The sequence below is a fragment of the Solanum dulcamara genome, chromosome 5 (assembly GCF_947179165.1).
Source record: "Solanum dulcamara chromosome 5, daSolDulc1.2, whole genome shotgun sequence".
Taxonomy (NCBI): domain Eukaryota; kingdom Viridiplantae; phylum Streptophyta; class Magnoliopsida; order Solanales; family Solanaceae; genus Solanum; species Solanum dulcamara.
In genome coordinates this window covers 33,580,725-33,592,575 of record NC_077241.1, presented here as the reverse complement: position 1 = coordinate 33,592,575, position 11,851 = coordinate 33,580,725, and the positions used below count along the sequence as shown (strand labels likewise).

General features: G+C 36.4%; 1 protein-coding gene across 3 annotated transcripts; it reads left to right on the top strand.

Annotated features, from left to right (window-relative positions):
* The first annotated feature begins 4,200 nt into the window (after positions 1-4,200).
* LOC129889126 (protein TPR3-like) lies at positions 4,201-11,851 on the top strand. 3 transcript variants are annotated; one of them, XM_055964297.1, is made up of 26 exons: positions 4,201-4,280; positions 5,178-5,285; positions 5,374-5,553; positions 5,648-5,761; positions 5,852-6,010; positions 6,232-6,349; positions 6,441-6,525; positions 6,619-6,689; positions 6,809-7,025; positions 7,112-7,221; positions 7,303-7,372; positions 7,470-7,546; positions 7,635-7,730; positions 7,829-7,924; positions 8,019-8,146; positions 8,236-8,470; positions 8,709-8,855; positions 8,935-8,997; positions 9,161-9,289; positions 9,649-9,759; positions 9,876-10,064; positions 10,469-10,597; positions 10,656-10,775; positions 10,982-11,170; positions 11,262-11,428; positions 11,512-11,851. In XM_055964297.1, the coding sequence occupies exons 2-26, from the start codon at positions 5,209-5,211 to the stop codon at positions 11,675-11,677; spliced, it is 3,243 nt and encodes a 1,080-aa protein (XP_055820272.1). In that variant the 5' UTR covers positions 4,201-4,280; positions 5,178-5,208; the 3' UTR covers positions 11,678-11,851. The 3 variants fall into 3 exon arrangements, with proteins under 3 accessions (XP_055820272.1, XP_055820275.1, XP_055820274.1); XM_055964300.1 differs by lacking the exon at positions 4,201-4,280 and adding an exon at positions 4,304-4,402 and having other exon boundaries at positions 6,809-7,013; positions 10,680-10,775; XM_055964299.1 differs by lacking the exon at positions 4,201-4,280 and adding an exon at positions 4,304-4,402 and having other exon boundaries at positions 6,809-7,013.

The window sequence follows — 11,851 nt, the reverse complement described above, 5'->3', positions numbered from 1 at the left end:
CAAATAACCTCTCTCTTCTCGGTGTGCGAGTTACATCGGATTCCATGTTATAGCTCACATGGTCTTACATGTCTGTTAAGGTTAATATCCCACATTTGTACATGTTATTTCTATAAGCTTATGATTATGTTTTATGATGCCTTGACCACATGATTATGATCTTTCAAATGTTTTCAAGTTTTACTCACGTTTTAAGATATTGGTCATGCATCACATGTTCATCTTGTTTATGTCCAATTATCATTGTTCATGCATGTTTCTCACATACTTAGCGCATTCCATATACTAACACATACTTTTTGCTTACATTGTATCATAATATAGGGTCCGATGATCATCATGGGCACTCCACTCAGGCTAGAGCTTGAGATACTATTTCAATTTGTTGGTGAGTCCTTATGTTTCTAGGACATGACATTTATGATATTCTTTTATGTATATGACTTTTCTTTTCTTCTTATGTTATTGAGCTAGGAGATTTTCCTACGCCCCGTCTAGACTAGTAGAGGCATGTTAGATATTCACGGAGTCTGTTGTCTTTTCATTGGAGTTTGATGTTGATTTCTCTTTTATCGAGATATTCATGTTGAGACTTTATTTCTGCATTTACGAGTTAATCTTATTGTCTTATTTACCTTATACATGCTCATGTATAATATGCTAAGAGACTTGGTTGGGGTCCCTCGAGATTCTAATCGTCGTGTCACGCCTAGAACCTACATTGAGTCGTGACAAAATTTAACATGGGCATAATTTGAGAGAAAATAAAGTTAGCTGCTCTATTACGTCAAGCTGTCAATATGCAACTTTACATTTGCAATATTAATTCAGAACTATCAACATTTCTTATAATTATGTTGATGAAAGAAAATCTTACAACTCTAACATATATTTTTTCTTTTAGCATATATTTTATGATTACTTAATTTTTAAAATATATTTTTCTCTTATCATATATTTTAGAATTTATTAATGATTAATTCTCCTAATATCTCTTACCATATATTTTAGGTCTTCTTAAGTTTAAATATTATAAGAATAATTACTTAATAATTCTCCTAATATCTCTTACCATATATTTTTTTCTCTTATCAAGTTATTTAGGTCTTCTTAATTTTAAATATGCAAAAATAATTAATTCATAATCTGAAAAAAAAATAGTAAATTGAAAAGCTCAATCAATCTTCATGCATTTAATATAATATGGATATAGATATAGAGCCCGTTTGGATGGGCTTAAAAAAGTAACTTTTATGTATAAAGTGCTTTTATCAATCAATCTTTGCTTGTGTCTGGTTATTTGCTGTGTATATGCAGGTTGTTGGAGACTTACACCAACATGCTTTAACATCAAATACATAGAGGACAACACCTGCATCAACTCAACACCTGCAGCAGCCCAACACCTGCAACACCTGCAGCAGTTCAACACCTGTTTGCTTTGTTGCTTGTCTTTGGTTGACTTTCTTTGCTTAGAATCTCTTTGGCACTACTATGAGGACTGCAGTAACCTGGGGCTTATATGGAGTAGCACACTCAGCTTGCCAAACATATTCTCTATTATCAACACACCCCAGCACCAACCTGCAGCAGACAAGGAACAAATCCACTCCATCTATGCCTTCTCTAATAACTCAACACTTGCAGCAGCTCCTTTCTTGCTGGTTCTTGTTTGTTGTGTAGATGCAGATGTCAGGATGGACTCATCAACATGTGTTCCCAACACCTACATAGATCACACCACAGATACAACCACCAAAACAAATACCTTCACTAAGAGGCCTACACAAGGACTGTGCAGAGCAGCAACTTCCTTCTGGATTTTGTGGTTGTTTGGTTGTTTGTATTTGGCTGTTTGTTTTTGCCTAGGGACATCAAAAACTGGCCCTCTTTGGAACTGCTATGAGGGATGCAATGTCCTGGGGCCTCTATGGAGCAGCCCCCCAACCACATTCTTTAACTTCAACACACCACAGCAACAATTCAACCAACTTGCAACACACAAGGAACATGGGTGCAGCAGCCTGCAGCTCTCTTTGGTGGTAAGGATTGTTGGTTGTGTTTGTCTATGCAGGTACCCCAACTACAGCCCCCTCCTGGAGAATGCATTGATCTCCATGATCAATCATTCTCAACTTCACCAATGCAGCTGGCAGACTCCCCATGCTAAAAAGACTGCAGTATCTTGGGGCTGCTTTGGAGCAACACACTCAGCTTGCCAAACACATTCTCAACTACTAACACATTCCAGCAACAACTCTATCAACCTGCAACAGACAAGAAACATATACAAGTTTGTTGTTTTTGTTTTTCTGTGCAGGTACTCCAAGAGGCCTAACCACCTCAAAACAAAGACCAACAAGCAACCTAGGGAACCTGCAGCCACCTGCAGATTGGCAGCTTTGGGTTTGGTGTTTTTGTTTTTGTTTGTCTGTCCAGGTGCAGATCCTCATAATTGTAAACAATTGGATACTAAAGCATGGATCATCTCTCCATGCATACCAGATGCATTCCATCAACATCTGCAACAGCTCCACCAACTTGCAGCAGCCAAGGAACAAATACAAGCTAATGCTACAGCAGCTTGCACACCTCTTTGGTTGTATGTATTGTTGGTCTTGTTTGGCTGTGCAGGTACAAGAATGAACCACTTCAAAGCAAGGACCAACAAGCAGACTAACTACAATGGCAGCAACAAGGAGTTTGTACAACAGAACTCTTGGAATTGTTCTTATAATTGTGAGCTTGCTTGTTTGTTTTCTTCTTTGTTTATGCAGGTTTTTGGAGATACAGCCCAGAAGGAACTCCAACACCCTCATAGACAACATCCAAGGACCAACAACAATATCATGAGCAGCTGTAAAAGGTTACACCTCCATCAACTCCAGATACATACTGTGGGAACACAGCACCAAACAACTACTCAGCCACACACCAAACAACAACTCAATCACAGAGCTGAAGCTGAAAGTGCGGAATTGAAAGATGAAGTTCAACAGCATCAGCAACAACAGATGCCAAAACCAACACACCCATGTACAGCAACCTCCAGACTTGGTTGCTTGTGTAGGTTTCTGGTTTTGTCCATCTGTGCAGGTGTAGGTCTGCAGCAATCATACATTTGGACCGCCATGCAGGTGTTTGAATGCAGCTACACTTTCTTCCACAACAAATCAAAGGTTGTTGGCTACTATAACTCCATATACTTCCTATCCTTCCAGCCCCCATAGCTGGTAATCATGTTACTGATACAAAGGCATATTTCACCGGGATTTACTTGGTACGACAAGACTAAAAAGAGCAAAGATGAAAAGAATTTCCCATCCCATGCGAGATAGAAGTTTCGTATACTTGTTCTTCTTCAATATAGCTATGTCTGGTACGTAGCATAGTTGGAATAGGACTAGGTTACTTTTCTTTTTTCTCATGGAAGGGGAGAGTCGCCCTCATTTATGCTTTCATAGTTGAATTGTACCGGGAGGAGTCCTCTCACAGGTTTACTGCTTTCTAGTTATAGTTAGTCTCTTTTTTGTATCGGGGATGAGTTAGCCGACCTTAATTGGTTAGTCGACTTATGAACCACCATAGGATCGGAGGTAAGGTTTATGTCCCCCTCCTTGTATTTTTTATTTTGATTATTTATGTTAAGGCTTGGGGGTGTTGCTTAACCCCTGACTGTGCACGAGAGGTGGGAGCCTCGTGTAGGGTCTGTTCCCATAAAAAAAAAAAAAAAAAAAAAAAAAAAAAGTGCTGAAAGTTATTTTTATAAATAAGCAGTTGAGTGTTTGGATAAAAGTGCTTATGATGTGAATTTTAGGATTAAAAGAATAAAAAAAGGTAGTTTGAGAATTTAGTTAAAATATAAAGGATATAAAAGTAATTTCCATGGTCAAAGAAAATGACTTTAAGCACTTTGGAAAAAAAAGTTAGGAATCCTAACTTTTCATTTCTGACTGACTTTAAGAACTTTATGGCTTAAAGTCAGCATTAAGCAAACACGTCTAAAAGCTAAAAAAGAGCTTTAAGTTGGTTTTGACCAACTTAAAGCCAATCCAAACGGGCTCATAGATAGATTCAATTCAATTGTTTTTCAATAATTCCAAAAACGCTTAACGGAACCAAATTCCATTTCAAAGCCAAACAAAATCTACAAAATTTGTCGTGATAAGTTAACGTGCTTATAAATAAGCCTGCTGAGTTATTGTCCGCTAGCCATAAATAAAAAAAAGTATAGCCAACTTTCCTCATTCTTTTATACGGTACTGCAGGTTTATAGACAGGTAAGCCGCAGTTTTCTCTTTGTAATTCCCTTTTTAGAATAACTTACATTCTTCTATCTTCCAAAAGTTTCTGAGTTTTAAATTCTTTTTTGTTTTTGATTTGATCGAGAAACAAGTGTAAGGTATTTGATCATATCTTCATCTTTTGTTCCAATCTTCATCATTTGTTACTCTATTTGTTTGTCGTGTTTCTTCAATTTGAGAACCTTGCTTATTTGTTGTTTTTCTCTCTTCTATGTTTCTGACATTAATGAGTAGAAATGATTCGTTTTCAATGAATTAGAGTGGTGAATTATTGGTAAAAGTGATTTCTTAGTGCTTGATTACTGTAATTATCATTTTAAAATCTATTCTATTGTTTTCTCAGTTAGATGCATCTTTTGTGTAAGATGCTAATTTAGGCATAAAAGTTGATATTTTTCTCGCTGTTGCCAATTTTGTTTGTATATATTTTTCACTCACTTCAGAAGTAACTTGTTGGTCATTAGATTGTGACACTTGACCTTATCTACCATGATCTTACTTACCGAACTGTTGATAAGATATTTTGATACTTTTGTGAATTTTTCTCAAAATTTTTGTCCCAGTTGTAATCTTCAGTCTCGACTTGTTGGAGAACAATCTTCGTCTTGTGAAATTTCTACCCCATTTTCCACTTTAATAATGGAAATGGAAATCTTATGGGGGTATGACCGAGCCATTGTGGTACCTACGTATTCTGCTGAGGAAGGAATGCGGTCAAATGTAGTTCCTCTATTGAAAATAATGAAAATATGAACTTAACAAAGATATACAATAATAATTGAGTTTACATTCATACATTTCCAAAGTCTAAACAAAAGATACTTGGGTTCCACATGACATAAGCTTCTTACTGATCTCTCTGATTATCTGAAGGTTTTGAAGGGAAGAAAGAACACAGTTGGCTATGTCTCTTAGTAAAGACCTTATATTCTTAATATTGCAATTCTGCAATGAGGAGAACCTCACGAAAACTGCTCACATGTGAGTTCCATTTTAATTCACTCTTTCGCTTCAATGGAGGCGTATTAGAATAAGAATTTTTTTTATCTGAATTGTAAAATTGTGATAGGTTAGGGCAGGAGACAGGATTTTTCCTTGACATGGTACATCTTGAAGCTCTCGTGCTCGGTGGCAATTGGGACGAGGTTGAGAATTATCTTTCAGGTTTCACTGGTGTCACTGAAAACAAATATTCTTTAAAAATGTATTTTGAGGTTAGGAAACAAAAGTTCCTTGAGGCACTCGACAGGTAATCTTGTCATAATCAGAATTCAGATGTAATATGCATTATTGTGAGGCAAAAGTTTGGATAAAGTTCGTATATATAATTGATTTGGTGATAGGCAAGATCGTAAAACTGCTCTAGATATCCTTCTGAAAGATCTTAAAGTGTTTTCTGAGTCAAATAAAGAGCTTTATAGAGAGATGACTCAGCTTCTTACATTGGATGACTTCAGGTTAGGTTAACTGATTATCTGTCGGTGATAAAATTGTACAAGTAAGACACCTGACAAGAAACTCTTGATTATTGTTAATTCTGTGCGCAGAGAATATTCAACACTTGCTTTTTATGGAGACATAATATCTGCTAGAAAACGCATGATGAAGGAACTTAAGGCTGTCATTGAATCAAATCCCCAGTTTCAGGGAAGAGTCAACTTTCCAGAATTAAACAAGTCAAGATTGCGCCGTCTGATTAATCAAAGGTTTTATCTTGCTGTTTTCTGTCTTCTCTCTGAAATCTGAAATTTGCTTATTTATATTCAGCTGAGCCGTGACTATTTGAAACTCCACCAACTACAATATAATCTAATTAGCCTTTGGTTTTCCTCCTTTCATTCGTCTGATGCACTTGATAATATCTTAGTTTCCTATTTATACCTTTATGGATGTTTGCAAAGAGCTGATATAATTTCAATATATACAGCTTGAACTGGCAGCATATTCATTGTGCAAATCCTCAGCCAGAACCAGAGATCAAAACACTCTTCACAGATCATGAGTGTCCCATACCTGAAGATCAATCGGTTATGCAAATGCCAAGGGTAACTTATTTGGAAGAGTTCATTATATTATAGCATTACTTCAAATCTGCAGAAGACATTTCCCACTAATGTTTTAATTCTTCTTCCTCAGCCTAGCAAAACAATATCGGCTGCAAAACCAGACTATCCACAAATATTTTCTAATTCTTCCATTGTAACTGATGACATAGTTTCTGGTGAGGCTGCTGCTTCAGGACCCTTACTATGCAGTTGAAGTACTATATATTGCTAAACAATAATGTCACTTTCGTGTTGGCTGTTCATGTTAGCTTCTACTTTAAAGGCTGTTCAGGATTCTTGTAATTTATATGACGTAAGCTCTACAAGGGATATGAATGAGGTGATGTACTTTGAACACACATAGTTATTCTATTCTTCCAATTTAAGAGCACATCCTCATTTGATGGTTTAGTTGCCTATCAGTAAATTTGAACTCCTTGAGTACTTATATTCATGCAGAAAGTGTTATCCACAACTGCTCTTTGTCAAGACCAGGATGCATCGTCTAACCTCTCTGATGACTTTCCCATGGCCGTTGAATGTGTTTTAACCATTGGAAATCCTCCAACGACCAGCAATTCTCCAACAATCAGCAATTATCCAACAGTCAACTTTTCTCCAACCACAATGGATTTTCACCCTGTTCAACAGACTCTTCTAATAGGTTTCTCATTGAGTAGGAATTTATAGTTCGTAATTTGATATTTGAGATAAAGATTCTGAATCCTGAAAATCATTGCTAGTGACGATGTTATTTTGCAGTTGGAGACGGTGGTGGAGGCGTAGAGCTGTGGGATGTTAGTTCCGGAAAAAAGTTGTTAAGAAGAAAGTTAATGATCTGGGAAGTGCAGGGTTTTTCACCTGCATTTCTGGTATGAGCACTTATAACTGATATTTAAAACTGAAAATTTAGTTTCTTACTGTAACTAAAGGTGGTGTCCATAACTGTTCAGAAAAGTATGGGTGAAGATTCAAGTATCTCAGTCAATCGAGTCCTATGGAGCTCTGATGGCTCTCTCTTTGGTATGTCTTCATATATTTTGATGTAGAGAGGAACTTATTTTCTGAATTTGATGCTCGGTTCAGTTAATATTGCTTTAAACTTGGAACCAATGAACAGGAGTTGCATCCTCTAAAAGCATTGTTCAATTATATCATTATCATAATAATAACAATCATGTTGGAAACCATCTGGAGGTATTTTTCTGCAAATTCATCTTTGCTTAATTTTTCTCCTCCTCTTTTTGTTTGTGCTTATTTCTGATTAGAGATTCTACTTTCTCAGATTGAGGCTCATTCTGGCAGTGTAAATGATCTTGCATTTTCTAAGCCAAATAACCAACTTCTTGTCATAACGTGTGGAGAGGACAAGCTGGTCAAGGTTTGTTTACATGTTCAATAAATTAAATATAATTAGGAACTCTAATTTGGTTAAATTATGACAGATAAATTGGCTAATTTTCAACTGCTTATTTGAAGGTCTGGAATACTGACAATGGTGCTAGACAATATACTTTTGAAGGTCATGGAGCCCCTGTTTACTCTCTTTGCGCTCATGAGAAGGAAGATATTCCTGTAATTACCTCTTCACACTGCAAAAGCTGCTTTCTATTAAGTATATACATGTATATATATATTTAGAGCATTCTGATTTATTTTTCTGCCTCAGTTTCTATTTTCAACATCAATTAATGGTGAAATAAAAGCATGGGTATATGAAAACTCGGGACCAAGGGTTTCTTATGAGGCTCCTGGTCATTGTTGCATGAGAATGCTTTACAGTGCTAATGGTAAAAGGTGATTGACGAGACTCAATTCATGTTTTTCTGCTTTTTTTTTTTGGTTTGTTGGGAAGGATTAGTTAAACTTAGTTTTGAAACTTGTAGGCTTTTTTCATGTGGGACTAATAAAAATGGAGACTCATACATGGTGGAATGGAATGAAAATGAAGGTTTCATAGAAAGGAACTACCTCGGACTTGGCAGATGTTCTTCGGGTGTTGTGGAATTTGATATCAGCAGCAATAACTATGTGGCTGCTGGAGATTCCCATGTAATCAAAGTTTGGAATGTAAATGATGTTCAACTCTTGACAGTTGTCGATGCTGGTGGAGACCTTCCTGTATGTACTCTACTTGCTATAATTATTTTATCAGATCCTAGATGATGCACTTTTTCTCCCTTTTGTTTCTGTTTTCTATGTCAATGCTGAGGTGGACACTAACATCACTCAATACTTAAAAAACGAAAACAAGAAAATGCAGTTAGTTTGATATAAGTACATGCTTATGCAAATCCCGTCTTTTAACTGTACTTGCATCTGAAGTATAACAGTCTGAAATTCTCGTTTCTTTCTCAAGGAAAATCCATATGTTCGTTTCAACAAGAATGGCACTCTATTGGCTGTCTTTGTGGATCATAACAGGATCAAAATCTTGGCAAATGATTGTGGCTGCATTTTGCTTCAAACTTCATTGGATGCCTCTAGATATCTATCTACAAGAAAGGTCTGCATGTCAAATATAATAATTTTTCTCAAGATAAGAAAACAAAAATTATGCTTTACCTTTTTTAGTGTTTTTACAGCTTGCAGGCTATTCCCTAAGTGGTCCTGCTAATAGTACCTCAACTGATGACATTGTCCCTCTGGTTCGTGTTGAAAGAAACTAATCTTTTCCTGTTATCAATTCTTTCTGATATATTTAATTCCATCTATCCTAGTTGTTTCAGCTTCCACCTTTTTCAAACATATTAAACAAAATTATAGAGATAGCTTTGCAGTGACTTGTCAAATTGATGGAGTGCTGTGCAGGAAAAGATAGCAGATAACCTTGCAAGTATGGAGCATCAAAAGATATTAGGGAACCACAGCATCTCTAAGGTCATCCAAATTTCACGATGTCAATTCTTGAGGCTCCCCTCGGAAGTGAAGACAAATAGGGTATGAAATTACTCTGCGATTATTTAAATCTCATAATATGACTCATTGAAATTAAGAGAATCTCATAATATAAGTAATTAGGCTTTCTAAGTTGTCCTTCTTAGGCATTCTACCAAAGAAAATGATAATTAAGACTGCTTGAGGATCTAAAAGTCCTTTTAATTCATAAATGGCTCTACCAAAGGTACTTCTAAGAATGCACTTTACCTACGGCCCTAAATCAGTATTCTTATGTCAATCTCCTTCTGTTAGACTTGTATGGTAGAATCTTCTACATCGGCAAACATTTGACTTTTGTGAAAAAATCAGCACTTAAAAATAAGGAAACTTCTTCTTGAAATTGCAATCAATTATTGCAGGTGTGGAGGTTGATGTATACACATGCAGGAAATATGCTTGTGGCCTTAGTTGCAGATGGTATTCATCTACTCTGGAAATGGTCGAAAATTGATTCTAATTTGACTGGCCAGGTAAAGGAGTTTTAAGAAAATGGCTTATATATCTCTCCTGTGGGAATCTTCTATTGGCTATAAGAAAATGGCTTATAAATTTACGTTTGTGGCTGATCAACATGTTTATGCTGTAGACAACACCAAAATGCACTCCTCAGCTGTGGCAACCACGGAGTGGGCAGAGTGGGGTGTTTTTGACCAACGGTCTGCCCAGCAGTGATGCAGGAGCAGTTTCACCTTGCATAGCTTTAACCAAGAATGATTTTTATGCACTTTCGGCATCCGGAGGAGCGGTTTCTATATTCAATATTCTCGTGTTTAAGGTGATTACAAGTAAATGAAGTTTACGGGCTGCATAATGAAATGCTTCTCCCTCTCTACATCCGTTCCTCTGCCCATGAAAGTTGCCTTCAGTTCCAAACTGAAGTAATCAAATCATGTTAGTTACTGTAAGTGTTAAAGTGTTCGTGGAATTGAATTTTCAAGAATTAAACTGACAACAGGGTATATACTGGTACTTTACATTCATGTGATTTGAATTTCTTAAATCCACGATTTGCTTTATGTTCTTCATTTATCCTTCACTTGAATGATGCTGGCATTCATGGAGCTCTTTGATTTCTCTTGAAGAAGTAATACTTTAATATTGAAATTCCCTGGAGCTTAGAGATTTCATCCTACTTTATTGATTCCATTAACAGTTCCTTCTTGTTCTTGATAACTGCAGAGAATGAAAAGTATCATGCCTCCTACACCTGCAGCTACATGTATTGCTTGCCACCCGTCTGATAACAATGTGATTGTTGTAGGGATGGATGACTCGACAATCATTGTCTACAATGTCCGTTTGGAGGAGGTATCATATTTATCTCCCACTTCCCATTGAGGAAAGTGTCAAATACGTGCCGAAGTAGATCTTTTTCATTTTGATTTTGCAGGTCATAAGCAGGCTTAAGGGACACTCTAAAAGGATTACTGGACTTGCCTTCTCTAACATACTAAATGTGCTTGTTTCTTCAGGAGCAGACTCTCAGGTTTTTTCTTTCACCATTAGAAAAGAGTTGACAATTGGTTTGCAATATGGTACAAGTTAACTTTGTAGTGTCTAATAGCTCATTTTATGTCCTACTTGATAGTTAATTCTGTTTGATGAGAACAAGTGATATAGATTGGTAGTCTTTTCATTAACAACTCTTATACATAGACGAACCAACAACTGTCTTCTACTTTACTTTTCCAGATAGTGGTGTGGAATTCAACAAATTGGGAGAGGGAGCAAAGTACAATGTTGCAGATCTCTGCTGACTGGTTACCAACAGAACTATCAGAGACCTTTGTCGAATTTCAGCGAGATGAGAAATACTTCCTTGTCGTACATGAGACTCAAATTGCAATCTATGAAACCACAAAACTAGAATGTGTGAAGCAGGTGCTCCCTGGCTCCTATTATGTAATAAAAAGAAAGCCATACTGTTGCCTATCCATATCAACAATAATAAACAATATTTTTTATTTGGCAGTGGATCATCAAAAACTTCTGTGCACGAATTTCACATGCAACATTGTCATGTGATAGTCGGTGGATATATGCTATTATGAAAGATGGGATCGTTTTGATACTCTCTGCTTCAGATCTCTCCCCAAAATATGAGATAGATCCTTCGACTTTCCTCACTTCTGATTTCAGGTAATAATTTGATGTGCTTTATAGTTTATTGGACTTCTCAACTGGTTTTTGTTTTCACTAGTCATTTTACTGTTCAAATGCAGTTCTCATGTGTTCCCTCTGGTGGTTGCTGCTCATCCTCAAAATCCAAACCAGTTAGCTTTAGGTTTAAATGATGGTGGAGTAGTCGTTATTGAACCTCCAGAGTGTGATGGTGGATGGCTTCTTCCACCCAAAGGCGATGACTCTACCAATGAACAAGTAATATAGCAGCAGTTGAGTCCATTCATTTAGAAATTTGTCATCACTTGGAGCTGCTTCTCGCTATTGGCAAAATATCTCTTTATTTATTTATTTATTTATTTTCATACTGACTATAAATGTAAAATTATTTATATACTCTTTTATATTGTTTATGTTCATGAAAGGCTTCATTCACTATTA

Bases quoted from the DNA above. Each gene is read 5' to 3' on its own strand.
- LOC129889126 (XM_055964297.1), top strand. From the start codon at position 5,209: ATGTCTCTTAGTAAAGACCTTATATTCTTAATATTGCAATTCTGCAAT. The intron at 9,290-9,648 runs GTATGAAATTAC...CAATTATTGCAG, and splicing joins CGGAAGTGAAGACAAATAGG to GTGTGGAGGTTGATGTATAC. The intron at 11,171-11,261 runs GTGCTCCCTGGC...TTTATTTGGCAG, and splicing joins AACTAGAATGTGTGAAGCAG to TGGATCATCAAAAACTTCTG.